Here is a 26,208-nt window from a genome sequence, read left to right as displayed (position 1 = left end):
AACTTTTTACAGGACATCAGCCTGCTCCAGATGTCAATGAAATCTAATTTAATGTATTACACTGTAATTATTTTATAGAGTACAAGCTGTAACTTGAATTAAGTAGCTGACACTGAGTTGTTCGTTCCTGACAAGGGTGTATATCACCACTCTCGTAGAGCAGATAAAATTGCAAAGATCGACAAGGTCCCTCCCTGATGGAGAATGATGGCAAGTGATTGTCAGAAGATGGTTTGAGCTTTGAGTATGTTCCCCCCACCCCAACTGAATGCACTCAGCAAGAGCTGACAACCAAATAGTACATTGCATAGTGTCTACTCAATCATCATGAATTTAAAAAAAATGCATCCATCTCTACTCTTTATTTTTTAGATATTTTTAGATTGATAGCACAGCAACAATCCCTTTGGTTTTATGTAAGCTTCTTTGCTTGAGCTTTAGCCAGTTTGTGGAGAGAACTAACACTTTACCCATTTAACCAAGAAGGAAAGAAGGATCAAACCAAAGAATAACCAACTTTGTTTATCTCTCAAGGATGGACTCAGAAATATAAATGTGGTGGCCTCTCATTTGGCATGTCCTTTAGAGTTCCATGTTGGAAGGGACCTTTGGAAGCGTGCTCTGAGTCCAACACCATTCAGCTGAATTATCATTAGCCATATGAGGATCACAAGCATTTCTACAGCATGGAGGATAATTAAAATTGTTGTTTGTCCATCTGACCACTGGGGCTTTTGGGTTGGACAGAGATGGGCTAAGCAGAAGGATTGAAACCAGCCACTCCTGCTGCTTAAAAGTGACTTGTGCTGATTCTAGACCAGTGTTTCTCAACCTTGGCAACGTTTAAGATGTGTGGACTTCAACTCCCAGAATTCCCCAGCCAGCCCAACTGTGGGGAATTGACTTGGCCTGCTCACAAAACCGAAGCGACACCAGGAAGTTTGACCAAATGAAAAGCAAAGCTAGTAATCCCCAAATTGATGCTTGGAATATTGGGATACTTCACACTGGCTAGAGATTTATACTGTGGAAACGGAAATCCAACGGATTTTTTTGATCATAGAATTGGGGTATGAACTACATGTTGCCCTGAATACATGAAATTTCCACCCCTTGGTAATACAAGCATTATATGCATTGCTTTGCAATAATAAATTTATCCTTCTAATCCGATTAGAGTGAACAGGCATACTGTATGGAGGATGCATTATCAAAACCCAGAGAAACATGGGATGAAAAGAATGAGTGTGTGTTTGTGTGTGTGGAAAACAGACTTTCCTGCAAAAGCTGTTTTTCAAAAGAAATAGATTTATGAGTATCCAAATAAGCCAGAGCAGCAAAGGGGCTTTCTTCCCTGCTTTGAATTTTAAAGCCATGTTCTTGTCAAACCCCTCGCAAACATTCCCTGTGCAGAAACCAAAGGAAAGAAATAAAATAACCCTCTTAAAAAGAGCATTTTACAATTCATCGTGGCAGCTAAACCAGCTGCATCTCCGAGTAGTGTAAGCATATTAGCTTTTTGAACACTATGTACAAAAGCTCTTATTTATTTTGCGCCTTTCAGCTGTGCGGGATAAATTCAACATTTCTCTCCATTCTCCCCATCTTTATTTTTAATGTGCTACAAAAAGTTACTTGCAATGAGTTTTCATAACATCCTTTTAATTTAGATGATGGGCAACAGAAGGAGCTTTAATTTGCGTAATGCATTAAAGATATCGCTTTTTAACTAGGTTTTTTTTTAATTTGGATCTTATTTGCCATTATGAAGAATCTGGAAAACTGAAGATGAGTTATTTGTATAGTGTTACCAAGATTTTAATAATCAGTTCAGGTATTTGCAGAGAGGACAATTAATCCTAACCACATTGATGAAAATAGGAATAAAGGCCTTGATTTCTTACTAGGAAGATAATTTTACAATTGGGATGAAATCTCTAACCGAAAGAAAATAATTATGGATCAATGAAAGACCATTTCCTTCAAATGCAGCAGGTCCTATATGCAATATTCAATTTCTCTGGGATTGAAGAAGACCCCTCTTCAAAACACTGCAGAGCTACTCTTAGGCTCCCTTGCCAATATTTTATCATGATAATAATAGCAACCAGTTATCAGCTGAGTCTACGCATTGACTTAAGCCAAGGTTTGCCCCTAGTTAGTTGAGTAAACTACAATTGGCTGACTTAACACCTGATGGCTGGATTTACAAAAAAGGAGCTATTGTCAATCACAGAGGTTCTATAAAACGTGAAAATCCAAATTGATTGCCTACGTTTCATATGCTCAGCATTTAATAATTTGCACTGTTTGCATTGAAATCTTTCCTCCACTGCTGTTGGTAACGGAGGATTTTGTATGAGATCATCACCTCAGTTCATTTGATGATTTATTAGAACTTGACTACAAGAAGAGCAGAGCACCACCCAGGAAGACTCTCCTTCCTACAGGGGTCAGCTGGATGCCCTTTGGTAGGCCTCAAAGGGCCTGCTGCCCAAGAATTTGGAATGCTAAAATCCAACATATGTGGAAAGCACACATTGCCTGGAAAATCCACTATGCCTTTTCATCTCAGAGAAGACTCAGTGCATTCTTTGCTTGTGTCGGTAAGGAAGATGAGCAAAACACCCATGCCATTGGCTACTACTTACCACTGTCTATTGCCAAAAACGATGCTGTGTAGATGTTATTCAAGACGGAGGGGGATTCACGATCAAGCATGCCCTTGGTGCGAATGGTTCCATTTCCAGGGTTAATTTCCAACCAGTCTGCTGGATCTCTGTCAGTGGAGTATCTGCCAAAATGAACAGATAATAATCAATGATACCAATAGAAGAGAATCTTTGTGGCTCAGGGTTGAACTGCGGGGTCCCTTGGTGCTTTCTGAGCTTGGGGGTTTTCTTGCAGACATTTCATGACCCAACTAGGGAACATCATCAGTGTTACAAGGGAGTAGAGTTTGTGGGGCAGAGGAGGAGAAGGAAGAGAACTGTGGGGTCTTTGTTTTCTTGCAGACATTTCATCACTCAACTAGATATCATCAATGCTAGAAAGGGCGGTTTGCGGACAGGAGGAGGAAGAAAAAGACTGTGGGGTCCTCTCCGAGCTTGGTTGTTTCATTACCCAAGTAAGGAACATTATCAGTACTAGAAGGGAGAGGGGTTTGTAGAAAGGAGGAGGAGGAGGAGGAAGAGGAGGAGGAGGAGGAGGACGACGACGACGACGACAACGACAATGACGACTGTGGGATCCTCGGTGCTTTCTGAGCTTCATTTTCTTGCAGACATTTCACAACCCAACTAGGCAACATCATCACTTAACAACAGCACCAAAAATGATCATAAAGTCTTAGTCCTTGAGAATGCATGACATAAATTACATATATTCTTTCAATATTCATCACGTAGTGACAACGTGTGAAGCAGGAGAAAGGATGGGAAGATATCATAAGAATATTTTTAAGACATTTTACTTCCTCGAAAGCAACTCCTTCTTTTCACCCAGATTCTTAAATTTCCTTGTGTTTTTAGACAAGCAATAGCCAGCAGTGACAAGGATCTACACACCTATGTGGGGAGGGAAAAGATGGACGCTATGTTGGGTTTCAACTCAAATTTCTAAAAGCTTCCCACTCGAGATTCTGTGCTGTGCTCATTAGATCTCTGTTTCTCAACTTTGACCACTCTAAGATGTATAGACTTCAACCCCCAGAATTCCCTAGCTGGGGAATTCTGGGAGTTGAAGTCCATACATCTTAAACTTCCTAAGATTGAGGAACGCTACCTTAGATCTTGACTTAAAAGAGGCCTCTTTATGGAGCAAAGGCAGACTCTTTGTCAGTGATGTCACAGAGATGTTTGTGACTGTAGAAACAAAGCACTGCATTCCCCAAAGCATCTCATTCACACCAAATGACAATGGTGCTATTTGGCATCATCGAGAATGATTAGAAAGGAACAAAGAACGCAGCCGATACAAGCTGTTGTGATTAGCAAATGATACAGTCTACCAACTCCGCCTGTGCCTGTTTTTCATAACCATTAAAGCCCAAATCCACAGAGCATCTTACGATCCATAGTGATGAATACAGTGCGCGACAATTACAGTGCGTCTAATTATTTCACGCCACTCCTTTATTCCATTACAAAGAATAATTCTGAAACAAAGATGCACATCAAACTAGGAGACAAGGTAGTTGAACTCATTGCAAGGTGGAGAATATCCCATTGATCCCAAACAATATGTTTGTGTGTGTGATACATGTGTGTGCACATACTCTTCACATACAAACACACACACACACACACACATAACACACTCAGCTTTGCAGAACAATTGAAAAAGATTAACCAGTGCTTCTATGTTCACAATTGACACTGCCTTGGAGAAATGGGCAGTTCTCACCAATCTGTTCCGATTGTGTGGCGAAGATAAATTGCACAACACATAATTTGACGCAGAGTATTATTTGTCTTTCTCCCAAATTAATTCTTCTCTCAAAATTTACCCATTGTAAGTACATAATACTCCTTAACTAAGGTGATTGTTCCTCACTGAGGTTCTTTTAATATGCAAATATGAGTTTCCATCACCTGAAGAATAAAAATAAAATATATATGACAAATAAAATCATAGCAACACAGGGTCCTGATTTAGAAGGTGTGTTTGGGACCGATTTAAGCAGATTTTGTCCCCCTGTTTGTAGACCTCTCTACTTTCCAATCTGTACACTTATATCTTCCTGGGAACAGGGCTTAGTTCTCAGCTGTAGAATGAATATATCCAAATTGGCTTAAATCCAGTAAGAACAATTTTAAATTTCACATAAAAAGAGAGCTGGGCAATTTAGAAGAACCAGAAGCAGGACCTAACAGGATTTATATGTCCACCACAACCAGAAGCAAAATGAGTGTGTTAGTTCCTATCTCACCTCTTATTTTGTCCATAGAATTATTGAGTTGGCCAGACGTATTTAGCCCATCAACCCAATTTGTATTCATTGACATACCAGATATTGAAACATCCCAGGCAGATACAGATAGTTCTCGACTTACAGCCATTCTTTTAGTGACCATTCAAAGTTATAACGGCACTGAAAAAAGGGACTTATGACTGCTTTTCACACTTACAACCATTGCAGCATCCCCAGGGTCATGTGATCAAAATTCAGATGCTTTGGCAACTGACTCATATATATGACGGTTGCAGTGTCCCTGGGGGGGTCATGTGATCCCCCTTTTTGCAACCTTCTGACAAGCAAAGTCAATGAGGAAGCCAGCGAAATCTGGGGGCTGGACAGGGGACAGATTGTATCTGCCCTCAGTGTGGAAAGGGCTGCCATTCTCAAATTGGCCTTTTTAGCCACACCAGATGCTGCCTTAGGACTTCTTTCCAGAGCATGGTACCATAGTCTCTCGAGACTGAAGGATGCCAATGATGATGGATGGATGGATGGATGGATGGATGGATAGATAGATAGATAGATAGATAGATAGATAGATAGATAGATAGATATCAAAATTGAGAGAGAGAGAGAGAGAGAGAGAGAGAGAGAGAGAGAGAGAGAGAGGAAGGAAGGAAGGATGGCGAAAGAAGAGAGCATCTCGCCAAAGAGAAAGCACCTGCAAATTTATTTATTTAATGATTCTCTTCTGGGGCATCAGATTATCTGTAATTTCAAGACAAGCAAAGAGCAGAAGACGGCAAGTCAACCACAGCTGCCTTTGACCCTGCTCCCTCTGCATTTGCCCTTCTGATCAGGCCTCCACACTGCAAACCTGGTTCTTAACACTGACATCAAGAGAATGACACACACACACACACACACCTCGATAGATAGCCAAAAAACAAGTCTTGGGCGCTCAGAGAGATGCCTTTTTATTGCCTGTAATTTTGATAATCCTTTGTTTCTGATTTCTTTTTTTCAAAAGCCCCGTCGGATAAATGGATTTCCCACCAACGCGGGATATTTGCGACCCAAATTGGCCCCGTCAATTGGGGAAGTTGGGTTGGGTCTATCAATTGAATTTTGCTACCTCCTGTCCAGGATTCTGCATCCTGCAGCCCCTTTCTTCATGTTGACAAACTCTGTCCACCAATGAAAAGGAAAACCCAGGGAGAAATTGGGAGCTTAGCTGTCTTAATTAAAAACAAAAGCTGGGCCATTTACATTTTTATTTATTTACTTGAATAGATAAATAGAACTACAGAGTCCTGGGATTGTGTGATTGTCATTTGCAACCTTTTTATTGTATACTTCTCAGAGTCCCATTCTGACAGAGATGGGCAGTTCAAAAGTGTCCAAAATAAATACATTTAAAAACCTTTTTAAAAAGATTTTTTTTTACATTTTTAATAGCTCTTGCCTTACCTAGTGGTGTTTTGTAGCTTTAAGTATCCCCCTCGTCCCCCACCTCTCTCTCTCTCTCTCTCTCTCTCTCTCTCTCTCTCTCTCTCTCTCTCTCTCTCTCTCTCTCTCTCTCTCTCTCACACACACACACACACACACACACACACGGTCTCCAGGTCTCAAAAACCTTTGGACGCAGATGGGACTATCTCTTCCATTTATCTACCTGAGGCTAAGCTTGTAAATGCAGATCAAGTTCAAAATCCAAGTGGAACTGCCCAGAAGAAAACCCTACATTTTTGCCATGTTCTTTCCCCCCCACTCTTGCTTTTGGGGGGAAAAAGCACGCCATGAATGTTAAAAAGCACTTGTAGTTTCCACGGAGACCAGGTGCGTCGGCAAACAAAGAACTGGAAAAAGTTTCTTCTCCAGAAAGGTGTGGGAAAACCCTGAGTTCTTGGTTCCGCTTGGTTTGCTCTGCAGCTAATCTCCTGCCTACGTTTGACTGTTCATATGGGAAGTCATAAGCTGCCGAAGAGTTTTTTTCCCATTAAATATTTGATGATCGAGAATGCAGGAGTCTGCATGTGTTAGCAAAGCCATGATAATATGTGAAATGTGCAACGGGCCATAAAAACAGTTCCTGGAGTGTGGAGAGATTTCAAAAGATATCAAATGAGGGTTTTTTTCTTCCTTTTTCCCCTTCTCCTTTCTGCCCTCAGGATCCAGGTGAATTCTGCGCCGAGATGTGAACTCTAATAATAAATAACAAAACTTAAGTGTGCTGTTCTTGTACAAAGCCGGGGAAAATGTTCGTAATGTTCCCATTTAAACTCTCCTTTCAAGCCACAATGAACCTAGATTGCCGATTGTCACTATAGACCGTCATTGAAAGGAAGGTCAGCAATGTCTGAACATCAAATGTTTGGGCTTTTTGTTACTATTAGATTCTTAAAATGACATTTTATTGCTGTGGACATGTTTCAAAGCAGCCTTTTAAACACAACATGATTTGTTGTTTTAATTTCAAAATGGACTGATTTCACATTGTAAGAAGCCACGGGAAATCTATTAGTCTTGAGAGGCAACTCACAAATATATTCAGTGTACACACACACACACACACACATACAACCACCACAAAGATTAAGGCAACAGCCTTATTTGAACGGTACAGAGCCCTCCAAGGGGTTTACTATAATTCCAGCTAATCTGTATTTTTTCTTTACCCTCAGCTTTGCCCTTCTTTGGACATCAACATCAAGGTAACCATTTTATTTTTATTTTTGCTTTCTATTACATATTTTGTGTTTTGATCGGTTCTATTGCGAACCGCCTAGAGACCTGCAAAAGTGAATTGAATGGCGATTTAAACAGAGCACACACAAACAAGCCAACAACACTTTTAACCTTTCATTATCGCATGACTAGGAAATTCACCAGAGTTTTCCTCATGTTAGACTCTTATCATGATTGTCACACAGAAAACCTCCAGCTTGGTAGCTTACAAGATCAATATAAAGTTATTTTAAGAATTAGGTTCAGCTTGACAGCCATGTAGTTTTCACGTTGAGATTACAAGATGTTTTCCTCTACTTTTCTTCCCGTCTGTCTGAGTGTCTCTCTCTCTCTCTCTCTCTCTCTCTCTGTGTGTGTGTCTTTGTGTGTGTTTGACTTTTCTGTCTAACCTACAGCCCAGGAGAATATCCAACTGTGGAGATTCTCAATCATCCAGGTCATGGTTATCCAAAAGGTGCTTTCCCCCCCAAAAAAAGGTAACTAGACTTTCTTGGGTTTTTTTCTTCGAACTTGTTTTGCTTCTCATCCAAGAAGTTTCTTCAGTTCTAATGGAACTAAACATTCCCCACCAGTCAGCTAGAACTGACAAAGCTTTTTGGATGAAAAGCAAAATGTTTTCAAGAAATCAAGAAACTTGCCTTTTGGAAAAAGCATCTTTGGGCCTACAACCCAGGAACTCACCTTCTGAGGGATGAATTCAGCCTGATCCTGCTCACCTTCTATGATCAACAAAGGGTGCTGAAGCCCATCATATAGCCTATCTATCCTATGCGCTTGTCCAAGGATTGGAGAAGCTGGGCCTTTAACCCAACGAGGTGATCTCCCAAGAATGGGAATTGGAGAGGCAATAAAATAACAGAACACTTTGGGCCTTTTTAAAATCCCTGAAATCTTTAAAATAGTACAGAGGCCACTTTTCTCCAGGCAGAAGCATGAAAAATAAGATTCCTTCCATAGAAATGAGTGCAATTCTCTGCGTGCGTATTGGTATTTGTGAAACATTCTACATCTAAAGAAAAACATGTTTTTCTTTCTCTCTCTTTCATTCTTCTTTCCTGATTCATCACACCTATCAGTCCAGATGTTTAGCAAGCTGTTCTTAATCATATTTTTTCCAAAACATTTTTTTAAATGTGAGAAGAAGGGATGAAAGAAAGAAAAACTGTCAAATATGCCCATTCTTTATCACTAAGACAGTAGGATTTTGGAGAACAAACACCAAAGGTATTAATGGTATGTGCAGAAATTAAAGGATTTTTGTTTTGGGAGGGGAACAGCATACCTCAAACATGTGGTTTTGCTGAGAAGCGAGAGGTGAACCCAGATGCAAATATTCCCTCGTCCAATTAAAAATGGCAAAGGATTACTCACAAGGCTGCAAACTACAATAACAAATCAAAGGGAAAGATTTATATCCTTCTGTCTTTCCAGATGCTTAAAACTGATATGAAGCAATATTATTATCATTTTTGACTGCCCCAAGTCAAGAATACTTCTGCAATAAGTCCTTAAGCATAATGCCTCACAGTTGTCTGGAGGCTCCTATGATTGCAATTGTCGGAAAAAATGGCCAGATTCAAAATATTCTTCAAGAAAATGAAAAGCTGGCATCTTATGCATTGTGAGGTGATGTATATTAAAATCTATCCATCAATGAAATCACAAGAAGCCAATATGGGCTGCTAGGCTGTCCTTTATGTAGTGCAGGGTGTCAAACTCAATTTCATTAAGGGCTGCATCAGCATTGCGGTTGCCCTCGGGGGGCTGGGTGGGTGTGGCCAGGGTAGGTGCAGCCTACTGGGTGGATATGGATGGAGTGGGTGTGGCCTACTGGGTGGGCGTGGCCAGTTCTACATCGTTCGCGTCAAGGGTGCCTGTGGGGGCCTGAGCAGGAGTGGGACAGATCTGAGGGTCTCTGGCAGAAGGAGATGGGACCGGGGCATGGTCCATTTCTTCATTCCTCACAAAGGGTGACACTTCCCCAGCATGCACCCAGGGTATGGGGCTGACACGGCAGGGGCTGGTTCCTCGCTGTTTCTAGACGGCCTTGTGGAGCTAAGACTGAATGCATTTCAGCATAGATGGCCACCACAAAATTGTACATTGGCTGCCGGCCTGGGCTAGGGCCAAGGCAGCGGGGGCCGTTCCCTCACTGTTTCCAGGATGGCTTCATGGGCCACATGAAATCACTTCACGGGCTGCATCCGGCCCCCAGGCCTTGTGTTTGACGTGTCTGATGTAGTGCCTCCTATTCTAAATGGGGGCTTTCTCACCATTTTCAGTAGAACAGCCCCATCAGGAAGGAAGTTGAAGATCATTTTTCCACTTAGGATGGTCTTCAGCAGAGAGCTAGTTTGGTCTAGTGGTCAAGGCAGAAGGTTAGAAACTGGGAGGGAGTGAGCTCTAGTCCTGTCTAGCATGAAAGCCAGCTAGGTGACTTTTAGCCAACCACCAGGAGGAGATGGTGAAGTTCTAGTCCTGCCTTCAGCATGAAAGCCAGCTGGGGGACTTTGGATCAGTCACCAGGAGAATATGAGTTCTAGTCCTATTTTAAGAATGAAAGATGCTAGGTAACTTTGGTCTAATCATCAGGAGATGGTGAGTTCTAGTCCCACCTTAGACATGAAAGCCAATTAAGTGACTTTGGATCAATCACCAGGAGACTGTGAATTCTAGTCCTGTTTTAGGCATGAAAGATGGCTGGGTAACTTTGGCCCACTCATCAAGAGATGGTCAGTTCTAGTCCCATCTTAGGCCTGAAAACCAGTTGCAGAATCTTGAGCCAGTCACTCACTATCAGCCCAAGAAAGATTTTTTTCAAAGGTTGTCGTATGGATCTCTGCATGTTTCAATAAATGCCTATTATTTAATCATGTTCTTTTAAGGTGCTCGTGCTTTATTTTATTACATTTTTATATAGTAATAAATTTTCATAATGTGTGAATACTGCCTGTTGGCCAAATCGATCAATCAAAGCAAATTTCTCCCCTCCAAAATTCTTTGAACTTATCCATAAATAAACTCAAAAACTCTTGGAGATTGTTTTGTGCGCTCAGTCTGGTTCAAAAGGACGAATGCTTGCATTTAATGCTAACTTTATTTTAAGAGCTCCAGCTTTTTTTTTCAATTTAAAACTTGTGTTTCTCGCAAATTGCTCCAGCAGAGGTATTGTGGACCATCCTACTGTAGAAAGACAAGGGCCGATTTGAGAGATCTTCCTGAACAACTAATTGACGGTCTTGAGAAGAAAAAAAGAGAAGGAAAAAAGTAAGCTTCAGGGACATTTATCTTTTTCAATCTGGAGGGGCAAATCACCGTGAGAACAACCTTATTGAAACGTTTCCTAGGGATGTACTTGAATGGCTTCCTGAGATGATAATTGGAGTCATCTGGCTTAATTGAGCACCACTTTTGACAATTAACTCTGGCTTTTTCTTCAGAAAAGAAAAGAAAAGAAAATCATATGAGATACACTTAAAAGGATGAGTGAAACGAGGTTCAAATAATATGAGTTCGGGTTAGTTGCATCTAAGAGTACATTTCCACTTATTGCCGAATGTTCAGAACCATGCAGACAGAGATGCAGGAGAAGAAAGTAGCTTAGAGACCAAAAAAATGATCTCCTTTTGATCAGGATATTTATTTTAGGGGCTCAAGAAAACGATCTTTTCTTCTAGAATTTGGCTTCCAGGAGCTTATTGAAAGACAGGTATCATCACTAGCTAGTAGTTTTGAAAATGGTACCCTAATTTTAGACTCAACACTGCTGGACCAGTAGTTTGGAAAAAGAGAGGGCTCAGCTGTTCATGTGGACTTTCCAGATCCATCAGCCTGAAGACTTTGAGTTGTCTGCAGAATCAGAATCAGAACAGAGATGAAAGGGACATTGGAGGTCTTCTACTCCAACCCCTACTCAAGCAGGAGATCCTATACCATTTCAGACAAGTCACTGTCCAGTCTTTTCTTAAAAACCTCCAGTGATGGAGTGCCCATGATTTCTGAAGGCAAGTTGTTCCACTGGTTAATTGTCCTCAGTTAGGAAGTTCCTTCTTAATTCCAGGTTGCTTCTTTCCTTGATTAGTTTCCATCCATTCTTTCTTATCCCGCCCTCTGGTGCTTTGGGAAATAAATTGACCCCATCCTCTTTGTGCAGCATGGATGCAGTTTTCTTTGTAGATGAAGTTGAAGTAGAGGTGATATAGAGATGTAACCTTGTGCATCCACATATCATCCTTGCTATCACTACTAAATTTTGTTGGGAAAGTGAAATTAAATGCTGAAGCCCTGAAGAGGAAGAAGACCAGCAAAAGGCCATAAGTAATCCACAAGGAGAGCATGGCAGAGCTGTGATCACTTTAGTTTCCAAAGCAAAAAGGTGCTTCAGAGTGTGCAGGAACATTAATATATCACCTTTCTGCAACTCTTTAAATGAGCCACATATTTTTCCAAGATTGTCTGGTTGCTGCCCACTACTCTAGCATAATATTTGGAAAATTAGCTTTTGGTTTAAAGAATTGTAGGCAAGTGCTATGTGCATTTCCCTGCAGACCTAGGCAATTAATTGCTTTTGAATACAAGACTCTTCCCAACCTTGTCCAGAACTGCTCATATAGTCTTCAATGCATGCCTGAAAGCTTCAAATCTTTCCTGCTATTTTTCCTGAGAAATTGATCTGCATCTGTAGACTGTTCCTGATCACAACAGTTGTCTGATATACGTATTTAGCCCTAAGCAGGGGAGTCTGTTTAGTTGCTAATGAGACGGTCAATGATAGCAATCCAATCTCAAATTGCAGAGGTGAAAACTGTAAGCTTTGCAATGGAACTATAATCTTGACTATAATTGGGCTGGGTCTAGTACCAAGAAAACATTGATCAATTGTAGAACTCATGAATACATAGAGCATGAAATGGAGTTGGCAATGAGGATGATGGGTTTATTTATACGGTATCATCCACCGAAGATGCCACTCTACAAAAAATAAGAGAACAGCTTCTTGGTTCCCATTCAAAAAATGGCACAAGACAGAAAGAAGGACATATTAACCATAACCTTGTGGGTGCATATTCATGAACACATTTCCTTCTAAATATGCTTCAAAGTGTTGATGTTTAAAGTGTTGGTCCTGGGTATCTGAAAGACCAACTCTTTCCCCAAGAAACCTGGCTTTCAAAGTTGTGGGAGGCTGTGTCTCTGTTTTTAACGGACAACAGGTGCAAGATGCCTGCAACAGGTGCAAGATGCCTGCAGGTTTCTAGGTTGTTACACCAGTGTTGGGAACAACCTGTTGCAAGACACACAATTATCTGTTTGTTCTTCCATTGGCAGATGAGGGCATTTTAATGCACTTGGCTTCCTTATGCTAAAGTTCAATTGTCCACCGTCGAATATTTTAAAAGCCTTTCACTGTATTTCAGAGGAATGCTTATTGCATTTTAGATATGCTTTATTGTACTTGATGACAGAGAGATGTTAGATTGTTACACTGATTGTGGAATCAATGAAAAAAGCTAGTTAGAACAGTTGCAAGGATTTGGCACGATTGCATTGGAATACCCGTAACTCAGGATCATTGAAAGAAGATATCTCAGCTTTTTCCTGCTATCTAAATTCAAGCATGTACCCGAGCAGCAGTTATGAGGTAATGTGTCTATTTTATGTCTTTTCGTTTCTCATTTTTGCAAATCTATCTAATGCAATTCACTGAATTTATTATTTTTAATCCATTAAACCTTTTTTATATTTTAGTGCAAAATCCTACCCATTTCTGTTCATTTGTCCCCCTCGTGTATTTGCTTTTTACAAACAGATCTCCATGACAGTTATTTTTGTCTTTATTTTCATGAATATACATCTTTTTATGCAGATTTTGCCCCCTTAATAAACTTTCTTTTGACAAATTATGCCGCAAGAAATCCCGAAACATTTGAACAATCATGTTTCAGTTTATGTATTGCTTAAAATTCAAAATGAGATGAGTTTACCTCCAACCGTGAACTAAATAAAATGCTCTCCCACCCCTAATGAGCAGAAACATCAAAGGAGAAGGAGAAAGTGGGTTACAGCTACCCAAAATAACCCTACAGGAAATTATTCAGTTTGTCAGGTTAAACGTGGAAAAACAATTGAAAAGCCAAGAGATACAAACAATTAAACTTCAGTCAGGTTGCAAGCTATGATCTCAACAAGAAAAAGATGCCTTAAATACTGGCCATCAATGCTTCCAAAAAAGTAAAAGAGAAATTATTTTTAATATGGTCCCAAAAGCTCTAAAGCATCAGGTCCCCTAAAACTGATTGCTGGTTGTATTAAGTGAGACCTGGGTAAATGCAATTTTTCATTGTCCTAACAGGTGGCAGTGCAGATGTGCACATATTGCTATGGGTTTTGTCTGAAAAGTAGGACTAGGGATGACATGATAGCAGTGTTCCAATATTTGAGGGGCTGCCACCAAGAAGAGGGGGCCAACCTATTCTCCAAAGCACCTGAAGGCAGAACGAGAAGCAACAGATGGAAACTAATCAAGGAGAGAAGCAAACTAGAACTAAGGAGAAATTTCCTGACAGTGTGAACAATTAATCAGTGGAATGACTTGCCTCCAGAAGTTGTGGGTGCTCCAACACTGGAGGTTTTTAAGAAGATATTGGACAGCCGCTTGTCTGAAATGGTATAGGGTCTCCTGCTTGAGCAGGGGGTTGGACTAGAAGATCTCCAAGGCCCCTTCCGGCTTTGTTAGTCTGTTATTCTATTATTCATTTCTGGGGGTGGCTGCAAATAACCCATGCTGTAAACTTTCCTTGCTGGTTCTTTATCAACCATTCTCCATAAACCATAGAAGCCCCTATAGAAGACCTCTAAGGTCCCTTCCAACTCTGTTATTCTGTTATTCTGCACATAGTTCCAGGCCATTGAATCAGTGCTAGGAGCAAAAGATTGTTGCCTCCAACTTATATGCCTCAGCCTTATTTATCAGAAGCTGCAAGTCTGCAAGCATTTTTTGGTCATTGAACCAACCACTCTTCATGATGAAAATGAACAATTAGTGCAGGAGAATGTGTTGAAGGGAGAAACAATGGAAGAGATTAATGCCATAAGGGATGTGCTGTACAAAAAAGACTTTTGTGATTCCTCTTTTTACTATACTGAATGGAAGACACCTTGGAATCAAGGGGGCTTAAGACCATTTGTGACCATCTGCTTTCCACTATGATAAGACTCTGTCCAGACAAATGTATTGGAAGATGGACAATAGATTCAGCCTCGTTTCGTATTGTGAGAGAGATTTAAACATTCGGAAGAGAGATTGTGCAGGGATATCTCGTCTCTTTCCAATGTGAGTCTGATATCAGCTAGAGGCAATTTACAGGGTTGGTGTGACTGTTTACGTGAAGTGGCACCAGTTTTATCTTTCACAACCATGCTGTCTCTTGCCAGCTTCGCCAATGGCACCGTCAGCCTAACAGCCTGAGAAGGCATTCTTGAAAGATTATCTTGTTTCTCCAATTTTAGGGGGGGGGGAACTAACCCAGAAGGGAGAGATTGTGAGGAAAAGAGAAGAAATGATCACGGTTTCATGTTGCTTGGAGGAATGTGTGTTCTTTTGAATTGCAACGTCATGTGTGATAAAGAACTCAGCCGACAATCTGGCAAGCTTTCAACGATGCTTAAAAACTACAGGCAGAATTAAATGTTGGCCTGTTGAGATATAGAAACTTTTCCAAGGCTCTCCAGATTCTTTTTCGCATATGAATCATTTGAACATTGAAACAAATTCATGCCTGAAGAGAAGAATTCAATCCTAACAATAATGTTGTTCTACTTCAATTGATGGGTATCCTATAGCTGACATCAAGGATAAAATTACTTCTACCATCTTCATAGTGTAAAAGCTCTAATAACCATATGTAATCTAATCATCAATCTACTATCCAAAATAGATGGAGTCCTTGAAATTCAAATGAATTCAATCATCTCAAATGAACTCAGGTAAAAGTTAGCCTGATGAATAGTGGCCAGGCTTAGCTTGAACAATGAATAGGAGTCATGAGTAGAAGGGGGCAGAGTCAAGAGAGGAATTAGACTAGAATCCTTACGTGTTCACAAATGCTCCAAGTCTACCCCTCTTGAATTCCATTAACTCTTATTTAGCACTAGTTTAGTGCTGCCAGTTGATCAGATTCTTGTGATTGGTTGAGCAATGAATCTTTTGACCTGGACCTTACGTGTGATCCTGATTCTTTGTGCCTGACATTGCTCTTTCTTTGGATCTCTAGGTCCTTAACTGGTAATTTTAGTGTGAGGTGGCACTTTTACCCATGTTTTTAAGAGGAAAAGAAATAGTAACCACCCCACAGAGGCCTAAAACACCTCCCCAAGCCATACAATCCCATGGCTACCTCTGGATGCAAAAAATGTCCTGCCTGATGGGGTCAGAATCTCCTCTCTAGGATCTCCAAAAGGGATCCAGGAGCCAATTTGTGCTGACTTGATCTCAATGGGTTTACTAGGGAATAAGCAATATTTAGGATCATTTTTAAAATGCTTAAATAAAGCCAAAGTGAGTAAGCCCATACAATATAGGATTAACTACGTTTTCCACATTCCCTCAGTGTAAATATTTTTTGGAGATGCCGTTTCAGAGGTCCTCTCCTGCTTAGCTGTGAGAGATGGCTGCTCAGAAAATGGCCTTCTCCTTGAGGAGCCTCCTGCACTAAAATAGTCTCATCTTCCCACAAAAAAATTGAATTGGATTGTCTGGCTTCTTGGTATTATTTTTGTTACTAGCGCTGTGGTGTACTCTTTTAATCAATGAGATCTCTGGTGGGTTGAGCTTGTGTTAGTTTAGCATTTTATGAACTTTTTTCTTGGTTATTTTTTTGATGTGCATTTTTAATTGAACTGCACTAGAGAATTGCTACTGCTTTTTTAGAACAAAGAAATGACAGACTATTAAATGGTCTCAAGATTAGGAAGATAGATATGTAGGCTTAACTCTTCTTGCTCTCCAGTAAAGGTAAAGGTTTCCCTGTCAGTTGTGCCACCTCTAGTGGGTGGTGCCCATCTCCGTTTCTTGACCAAGGGAGCCAGATTTGTCCAAAGATATTTTCTGTGGTCATGCTGCCAGGTGCACAGAATGCTGTTACCTTCTCACCGAAGTGGGTACCTAATTGTCTACTCGTGTTTACATGCTTTCGAACTGGTAGGTAGACAGGAGTTGGGGCAAGGAATGGGACCTCACCCTGTTGTACAGGTCTTGAGTCTCAAACCCACGCTGTCAGCTTTCCAGCTGAGAAGCTCAGCATCTTTAACCACTGAGCCATCACGTCCCATTGCTCTCTAGTATGACTATATAATTCCAGGAATAGATCTTCAATGCTTGTAGGTTATTGTTCTTAAACATTGCTGCTTCTAAACGCTGACTTACGCTTTCTTTGTAATAAGGCCTGGTCCACAACCCTAAGCTCTAACCTTCATTGAACTCTAACCTTGGTCTCTGAGCTGAACCCATGCCTTCCTCCAGAGTGACTAAGCCTTAGGTTCTGGGTTTCCTATCATCTTCTATATCAAGGCTGTCTTCCTAAATATAATGTGAATCATCAGCTCAGTAGAAAGACATGTTTGCTGGTAATTTATGGTTTTTCTGATGCCTAACAAAATGTGCGATTGCATTTATACTCAGAAGCTATTTTCCAGAAATTGGACGACTTATTAAAAAGTTAATAAGCAAACACATCAACCCGCCCACGCCAATTGAATTTCAGGAGATATTTATTCTATCACTGTCACATTATGGTAAGCAGTTGGATGGGAACCATGCACTCAAACATTTCAGCAGTTTTCCTAACTGGAGTTAAATACAATTCTAATAGCAACTGCTACAAAGCCATTCTTCAAAGGAGACTAGGAAACAAAGGGCATAATTAATCCCCTTGCGGTTATGCCAGTGAATGCTGAGGTCCCATCAAGTTTCATCAGGTTCTGAGGTCTGCTTGAAGAAGCTGGCAGCAGAGTATGAAATACATTTGGAGAATTGCTTTCATGACTCAGAGCTTATGGGAGCACTGCGGAAAGTCAGCTGGGGATTGGCTGAAAAAATAAGGGTAAGAAGAGCGAGCAACTTCTAGCTCGGTGCCTCTGATTTCAGTTTACTTTCAGTCAATCTTGGGAACCAGAACGAGGCATGATTCCTCAAACGTAACTTCAACCCATCAAGGTCTTCTGGAAATGCGAATGCTTGCCTCATTGCGTTCATGAATTATATCCCAGTATTGTTTTCATTTTTAACATGAGCTTCACCTTGACCTTCGTCATGCTACCCCTGGCAGTTATGTGAGACAGGTCATTGTAGTGGATAAAATCACGGATTCAGAAGAAATGTTTTGGCATTTTTATACAAAGAGTGTGTCTTTTTTTTTTTATTCCCTTGGCTGGATATTTGATATTTATCAAATATTTTGCCTTTCTCTGCGAGCACCGTTTCTGCTTTAAAGCTTGCAATATAGAGCAAGGTGGCTTTGAAGGACTTTTTATTTCTTTTTTTTAAAAAAGATGACAAACATAGGATTAGCTAGACTGCTGGTGAGCTTTTCCAGCCTAGTGTCTTCTTATTGGTATGGGGTGATCATTGTCATCTGGTAGAAGCCACCACGATGTCATGGTATGCATGGCATCATCGCACAAAGGATATAAATGCCATAATTGTATCATTCAGGGATGGTGTTATAATGTGTGTGTCTCGTGCGTCATCCCCCAAAAGATACATCATTGTGTCATTCCTTGATGATGTTATGGTGTATGTGACATTCCTTGCCACAAGGGATAAAAAAAAAAAGATAGAGACAGAGATAGAGATAGAAATAGAGAGATAGAGAAATAGAGAGTCAAGACAACTGACCTCGTTGCAAGACCTGTGGCAGCTACATGCCTCTGTGTTTCTACTTGCCTTTAGAGTAAGGGGGGGAGGTGTTACTTCCGAGTGGGAGAAATGAAACTTCTACAATTCTGCTGAAGACCATGAGAGCCTGAAACCTTTTCAAGGACATGATAAGAGGTGTGAATTTGAAGCAGATGGTTCCAATAACAAAGTGAACTTGTTGCTGTGGACTTCGTAAGATTTTGGGGTTTGGCTGGGGAAATTATTGTTTAAGTCTATGATTTTGTGTTGGAACCTCAGAGTTAGTTTTGCTTCGACATTACCATGCAGTGTATTTAATAAGCAGCAAGAGTTTCGAAGATGCAATAAACCTGGAGTTTTATTTGGATTCTTGAGCTGGATGTTGACAAATAGAGAGAATAAATATAGAAATAGATATAGATAAGATAGATAGATAGATAGATAGATAGATAGATAGATAGATAGATAGATAGATAGATAGATAGATAGATAGATAGACTGAAATAGAACTAGAGCTAGATAGAGTCCCCCAAGTATTTGCTGCCAATTTGGTTATTTAATCAATTAGGCATGCTTGAAAGCCATAATCAGCATTTCCCCTCTTTTGCTGGAGAAAGATTCAGTCACACTGGTTTCCAAGAATCAAAGTTGCAGTCATATATTTACATAAATAATTAAAACTCCAGAAGCACAGTAGGTAATAAAAATATATTGCCACAATAAAATATGAAAGCAAAGAGCATTGCTTTAATTAAAAATTACCACTGTAGTGCAGTAAACAACTTATTTGTATTTGGTTCTGAAGTCAAAACTATTCTAATCTCTGAACTTGTTGAGCCTGAAGTGGAACAACATACCTTGAAGGATCTTTCCACCGAGATAAATTCTTGAAGCCGGTAAATATGTTTAATTAAGACTTACTGTTAATAATGGATTTTTCAGAATTAGGCTGTTCTTTAATTTCCCAGGGTAGAAACTGTTATTGCATTTGGCCTTGAAGTTCTCTCTCTCTCTCTCACACACACACACACACAAATATCAAAAAGTTTTGATTAGAATTTCAGAGTTGGCAAACAGGCAGGCAAAATTAAAGTCTTCGCTCTGATGCAATCTAGGATTAAGAAATCAGAGTTCAGGATTAACTGTTAGTCTGGATTAAAAGGTGAAATTATAAATGATTTGTGCCATGCCAGTGTTGCTTTCTTTTGCCTTGTTTTAAGAAAAATAGCATCTACAACAATAAATTGGAATTAAGATTAATTTAACTGAGTCCCAATTCTATTTCAACAACAGATGCCAATTCTTTATTTAGCTCAGGAAGCTGGAAAAATTGCAACTGACACTGACTATTTTGTCATGCTCCTTAGGACAATGCATCTTGAACTTGGAATCAAACTTATTTTGCAGTTAAACTAGAAACACAACACTACAAGCGAATATGCATGAACGAAACAATTGTCTTGTCAATACCTCCACCAACACTGACAGGGCAAGCCACTATTATATTACATGAGAGCAAACCCCACCCCCCACCCCTACTCGCACTGATGATGTTACCTAGTTGGGTCATGAAACGTCTGCAAGAAAACAATCAAGCTCAGAGAGCACCAAGGACCCCCTCATTTCTACCCTGAGCTACAAATATTCTCTTTTATCATTCTCAATTTCTTTCATATTCCCACCACTTCCATCCTGTCCGATTCTACTCGTGACCTGAGCAACTTTATTCCCTTGGAAATGGGATCTGTCCAAGCCTCCTGAACTTGTTTTTCATATTGCAGTCATTGCTGCGTTCTCAGCCCGAGGTAAGCAAAACATCATCTCTGGGGAACAAACGGGAAAAGTCTCGTTCCAATCTTAGTGGTAAAAGCTGGTTTAAGCAATGTCACAATCCCTGAGATGTTTCTTTCAGCTGCCGTCCTGATTGTTATTCAAGGTGGCTAACCCTATGCAGGTTTCAACTCATAGTACATAGCCAAGGAGATTTCTGCCGTGCTCCCCGGCTGGGCAAAATGACTTGCAAAGCTAATGAGCATTCCTGATTTTCCACTACTACCGGCTGTTATTTTGCATTTGCAATCTAATCGTGAAAAAAGGGTGGGTGGAGAAAAAACGAGAGAGAATGAGATGAAGATCTGAAATTGGTAACAGCTTTAGAATGATAAAGAGACGAGATGGCGCAGTGGTTAGAATGCAGCATTGCAGGCTAATTCTGCTGACTGTCGACTGCCTGCAGTTCGATCCTAACCAGCTGAAGGTTGACTCAGCCTTCCATCCTTCCGAAGTCGGTAAAATAAGGATCCAGATTGTTGGGGGGCAATGTGCAGACTCTGTTAACTGCTTAGAGAGGGCTGTAAAGCACTGTGAAGTGGTATATAAGTCTAAGGGCTATTGCTCTTCCTTTCCCCCCCTCCCTCCCTCCCTCCATGCGCACTGGTTAGAATGCACTATTGCAGCTAATTCCACCAGGAGTTCAATCCTGACCAGCTCAAGGTTGACTCAGCCTTCCATCCTTCTCAGGTTGGTAAAACGTGGACCCAGATTGTCAGGGACAATATGCTGACTCTGTAAACTGCTTAGAGAGGGCTGTAAAGCACTATGGAGCAGTATATAAGTCTAAGTGCTATTGCTATAGCTAAGTGCTATAATCAGGGCCTATTGATCAGGTTCCATTCCTCTCCCCTTCTTCTTAACCCATGTCATGTCTCTCCCACATTCTCTTCCGGGTGCAAAAGATGAAACACTGAAAATAATTAAAGGACCTCATCAAAGTAGCTCTCCTGAAGACAGGTGCACCTGTCAATAATGCTCCCACCATATTTCCTAATCAAAAGGCCAGGAACAGTGGGAGCTAAAATATTCTTGTTTCATACGATCTAGGTTTTCAATTATTCATCTAAGAAGAAGGTATACGGTGTACCTTACATATGTAATATATACATAGACATAGGCATTTGTGTGGCCTGCTATATGTGTATAGACACATAAATGTGTACAGGTAATCCTTGACCTACAACCATTCATTTAGCAATCCTTCAAAGTTACAACAGCATTATAAAAGTGACTTATGACGGGTCTTCACTCTTATGACTATGGCAGCATCTCCAGGGTCACGTGAACAAAATTCGGACACTTGATAGTAGACCTGTATTTATGAAGGTTGCAGTGTCCTGGGGTCATGTGATTATCATCTCTGACCTTCCCAACTAGCTTCTGACAAGCAAAATCAATGGTGGAAGCCAGGTTTGTTTAACAATCAAATGATTCGCTGAACAATGCAGTGATTACCTTAACAACTCTAGCAAAAACAGTTGTAAAATGGGGCCTAATTCAGTCAACACTGCCTTGCTTAGCAATGGAAACCCTGGTCTCCCGCCTCCCTATACAAGGGAACGATGCTTGTTAAGAGCAAAACTCATACTTATTCCTGACGCAGGAGATTCAAGTATTCCTATTTAAATTTAAGTAGGCAAAAGGAACTCTAATTAGCCCTATTAACCTTTCTCCTCTTGCAGACTGAATGCTCCAATTTACTGATGTTCTCATTTGCATTAGTTCTCCTATTTTATCTATTTGATAAAATGACAGGACTATTGTTTTTTTCTTTTCTTGTTTGGTTTAAGGCAGAGGTCCCCAACCTCTTGGGCACCAGGGACCGATTCCGTGGAGAGAGATTTTTCCACGGACCAGAGGGTACGTGGTTTTGTGTGCTGCCTGCATCCCGCGGATGGGGCTTTGCTTGTTTGTGTGGCCCGGTTGCTGGCATGCCGCGGCCCGGTACTGGTCTACAGACTGGGGGTTGGGGACCCCCGGTTTAAGGCACAGGTAGTCCTCAACTTATAACTATTTGTTTAGTGACCATCTGAAGTTACAACAGTGCTAGAATAAGTGACTTACAGCTGGTCCTCACACTTAAAACTGTCTCCATGCCCTCATCGTCACATGACTAAAATTCAAGTGCTTGGCAAACTGGAATGCATTTATGACAGTTGTGGTATCCTGGGGTCATTGAAACATGACAGCAGTGTTCCAGTATTTGGGGGGCTGCCACAAAGAAGAGGGGAGCAAACTATTTGCCAAAGCACCAGAAGGCAAGACAAGAAGCAACGGATGGAAACTAATCAAGGAGAGAAGCAACCTAGAATTAAGAATAAGTTTCCTGATATTATAACAATTAATCAGTGGAACAATTTGCCTCCAGAAGTTGTGAGTGCTCCAACACTGGAGGTTTTTAAGAAGAGACTGGACAGCCACTTGTCTGAAATGGTATAGGGTTTCCTGCTTGAGCAGGGGGTTGGACTAGATGACCTCCAAGGTCCCTTCCAACTCTATTATTCTACAGTATGCTTTATAGGTTCTATATCAATTTTCAGCCTTTAGTTTGCAAGCATTTGTTGATTCGCAAATCATAGAATCATGGTGTGTATTTCAGCAATTTCCATATCTGTTATTATCTATATCTCTTGATATCTATCTTAAACCATTTTGCTTTTGAAATTGTTTAAGACACGGGACTTTGCTATTTGGGATGGATTTTGCAGTTTCAGGAAAAAAAATTCAAGTAGTAGTAGTTGTAAAAGGGGGTTCCAAAATCTTCTACTCACCTTATAGTTTGATGCTGCAAAGTGTCTGGATCAGTGGCATTAACTGTTAAGACAATACTTCCAACAGGGATGTTCTCTTGTTTGGTGACAACCATTGGGTTAGGGTGGAAAATGGGCCCCTCATTCACATCTAGAACTGTGATCTGAACAGTTGCTGTGGAGCTGGTGTCATATAGGACATCTGGAACCAAGAGATCTTCATTTTCTACTTTGATCAGCAGCGTGTGGAAGGCTGAGATCTCATAATCCAAAGGCTGAAAGACAAGAACATATAGCATTGTCCACATCCAGTATATTAAAAGCTTGCATCACAAGATAGTCTTACTTAATGGGTCTTGTGGCAATCTAGACACTATAGTATAAGCTTTTATGGACCCTAATCCACTTCATCAGTTACATGGAGTGAAACCACAAAGAAAGAGACATTTAGGTGCAGGTAGTCCTAAAGACCTTTTTTAAGTGAACATTACAATGGTGCTGAAAACAGTGACTTATAAGCAGTCCTCACATTTGTGATGGTCATACTCAACACATCTAAGAGAACATCGCTTGGAGAAGTCTGGCCCAGAAGAGTAAAGGACAACATATGAAATTAGGTTCACAGTTTCATTGCTAAAAGTTGGTGCCTTGCTCCCTTACCTTGACAACTGACAACATCCCTTCATTGTTTTCTGCATTTGTGTGGATTTTGAAGCTCTGGGCTGGATTGCCGTTGATGATGGTGTAAACCGCCTTCCATGCAGCTGTGGCTGGATCATCTCGGTCTTCAACGGTTAGATTCACAATCACACCAGTGCTGCCTTCTTTGACGGTGGCTTGGAACTCAAAATTAAGAAAGAAAGAATGTTAGTACCATTAAACAAATCATCACCACCATTAAAATAAATCTGTATAAGGTGTTAAGAGTCATGGTGGCACAATGGTTAGAATGCAGTATTGCAGGCTAATTCTGCTGACTGTCTGCAGTTCGATTCTGACCGGCTCAAGGTTTAGTTAGTCTTCCATCCTTCCAAGGTTGGTAAAATGAGGACCCAGATTGTCGGGGGGCAAGATGCTGACTCTGTAAACCGCTCAGAGAGGGCTGTAAAGCATTGTGAAGTGGTATATAAGTCTAAGTGCAATTGCTATTGCTATTGATTATTCAAAGCACCCCAAAAGTAGGATATGATGATATTCCAGAGAAAAGCTGAAATTCTACAGCTAACAAAGAGCACATCCCTGCTTTTCAAAGATTACTGAGAAAGAAAAGCGTGACTGAAACTTGCTTTGAAAACTCCAGCAAGCAATCTGTTTCTCTTCTATAAATATAGAAATTCAGTATGAAGAATATAAAGCTACAGTGCTTGAGAATGCAATTGTCAGGAATAAAAATATATTCAATGCATTTAAAATAGGGTGTTTTAAAGGTAATCTACATTAAACTGTTCTTTTGTGGGTTTGTGTGTGTTATAATGTGTCTTTTCTTCTTTTTGACCCCTGTGGATGAGGGGTCTTCTGTAATGAAATGAAGGGAAATTATCTCAATGTTGATTTCCCATAACATCATATCCACTTTCTATTTCTCTTTCTATTTAAAATACTCCTTCAGGTTACACTAAAATTTTATGGGGAAAGATAATACTGGAACTACTAAAGGCAATGTTTTTCAACCTTGGCAACTTTAAGAGGTGTGGACTTTATTTCCCAGAATTCCCCAGCTAGCTTGTTTGCTAGACAGTTCTGGGAGCTGAAGTCTACACATCTAAAGTCATCAAGGTTGAGAAACTCTGATTTAAGGGATAGCTAGTAAGGTGAATGGATTAGCCAAGATTCAATCTGAATCCAGGTTTTGAAGGTGGCAACATCTACTGTAAATTTGAGATTTAAGGAAAGACTTGACCATAGGCCATGTAAGGGGAAAGAATCCGAGTAACTACAACTACTTCACTTTCTAGTTGAATGGGATGAAAACAACAGGAATGGTCTACCCTTTAGAAGATATTAAAACCTGCACAGTTCCATCCAGGTGATTGAAGGGGTTTCACAGCAATATATTTTTTCCAATATCTCCCCTCCACCTGCTTACAGGCGGAGAAAGCAGAAATGAGAAAACGATAGCACAACAGAACCAAATTGTCAAGAAAAAAAAAATCTATAATGAAACAGTGCTAAACTAATGTAAAAGGAGTTTAAAAATAACCTGAATTGCTGGATCTTGTTCCTGTTTTTAATTGCATTTTGTGATTTGAAATTTTGTTGCAACCTCCTTGGGGGTTTTCATTTGCTAATAATATAAATAAAGTATAAAGTAACATCATCACCCTTTGATCAGGAGTGAGTTTTCAGGATTTTTATTATCAGTTGGTATCAAGTCCTTTTTCCTTGCAAATATAGTTTAGCAACTATGTTCCACCATTAGAATTAAAGATTTTTTTTGGAGCAAGGAATATCTGGAATATTCAAAGAAGGAAAAGCTCCTGATTCAGATTACCACCTGGATATTAAGGCTGGGGCATGCTTTGAAAATGATTTTTAAAAGGCATTTGGAATGCATAAGAGAGTGAGCAAAACATCTCTTTAAAGCAGACGTGTCTTTTCCCAGGCTTCTAAACAAGCTTGGAAAAAAAAGATGTGGTTGCTTTAAAAAGCCAAGTCATTAAAGTTATCATGTCTCTCTATGTTATTGCAGCTGAGTCTGTTTACATAGATTGGATCACATGGACTCCCTGCCTCAAAATGCCACGCAAACCTCAGCACAGAACAGGTGCTTTCTAGTTCCCAAGTTGCAAAAAGTGGTTAGACTGAATTGAGTCAACTCTCCAGTGACATTAGAGATGATTAGATTACGCATTAATTGATTGTATTAATCTTTAATATCTACACATCCCAAAGCACCACAAACTCTGGAGGATAAAATAGATGAGGCCAGATACGTATTTAACCCTTTGCCATCAAGAACTGTCAAAAACCGGTCATTCAGCAACAGAACATCCCAGGTCCAAACCCTCAGAAGATTTTTAACTGGGTCACTGAATGTGTACTTGCTCACTTGTCAACCGAGAAGTTCTTTCTGTCAAGATGTG

At 40.3% G+C, this 26,208-nt stretch overlaps 1 protein-coding gene across 1 annotated transcript in view; it reads right to left on the bottom strand.

Moving 5' to 3' along the window:
• The window catches only part of CDH13 (cadherin 13), a 225,988-nt gene that overhangs the window by 19,021 nt on the left and 180,759 nt on the right, over window positions 1-26,208 (bottom strand). Inside the window, exons 8-10 of the mRNA XM_015810457.1 lie at window positions 23,786-23,968; window positions 23,147-23,400; window positions 2,652-2,794 (exon numbers count right to left, since the gene is read on the bottom strand). Coding sequence (XP_015665943.1) covers window positions 2,652-2,794; window positions 23,147-23,400; window positions 23,786-23,968 — 580 coding nt within the window. The remainder of the gene's footprint in view (window positions 1-2,651; window positions 2,795-23,146; window positions 23,401-23,785; window positions 23,969-26,208) is intronic.

The sequence above is a fragment of the Protobothrops mucrosquamatus genome, unplaced genomic scaffold (assembly GCF_001527695.2).
Source record: "Protobothrops mucrosquamatus isolate PMUCROS unplaced genomic scaffold, P.Mucros_1.0 scaffold_38, whole genome shotgun sequence".
Lineage (NCBI taxonomy): Eukaryota > Metazoa > Chordata > Lepidosauria > Squamata > Viperidae > Protobothrops > Protobothrops mucrosquamatus.
This window is presented reverse-complemented; position numbering and strand designations above follow the sequence as displayed.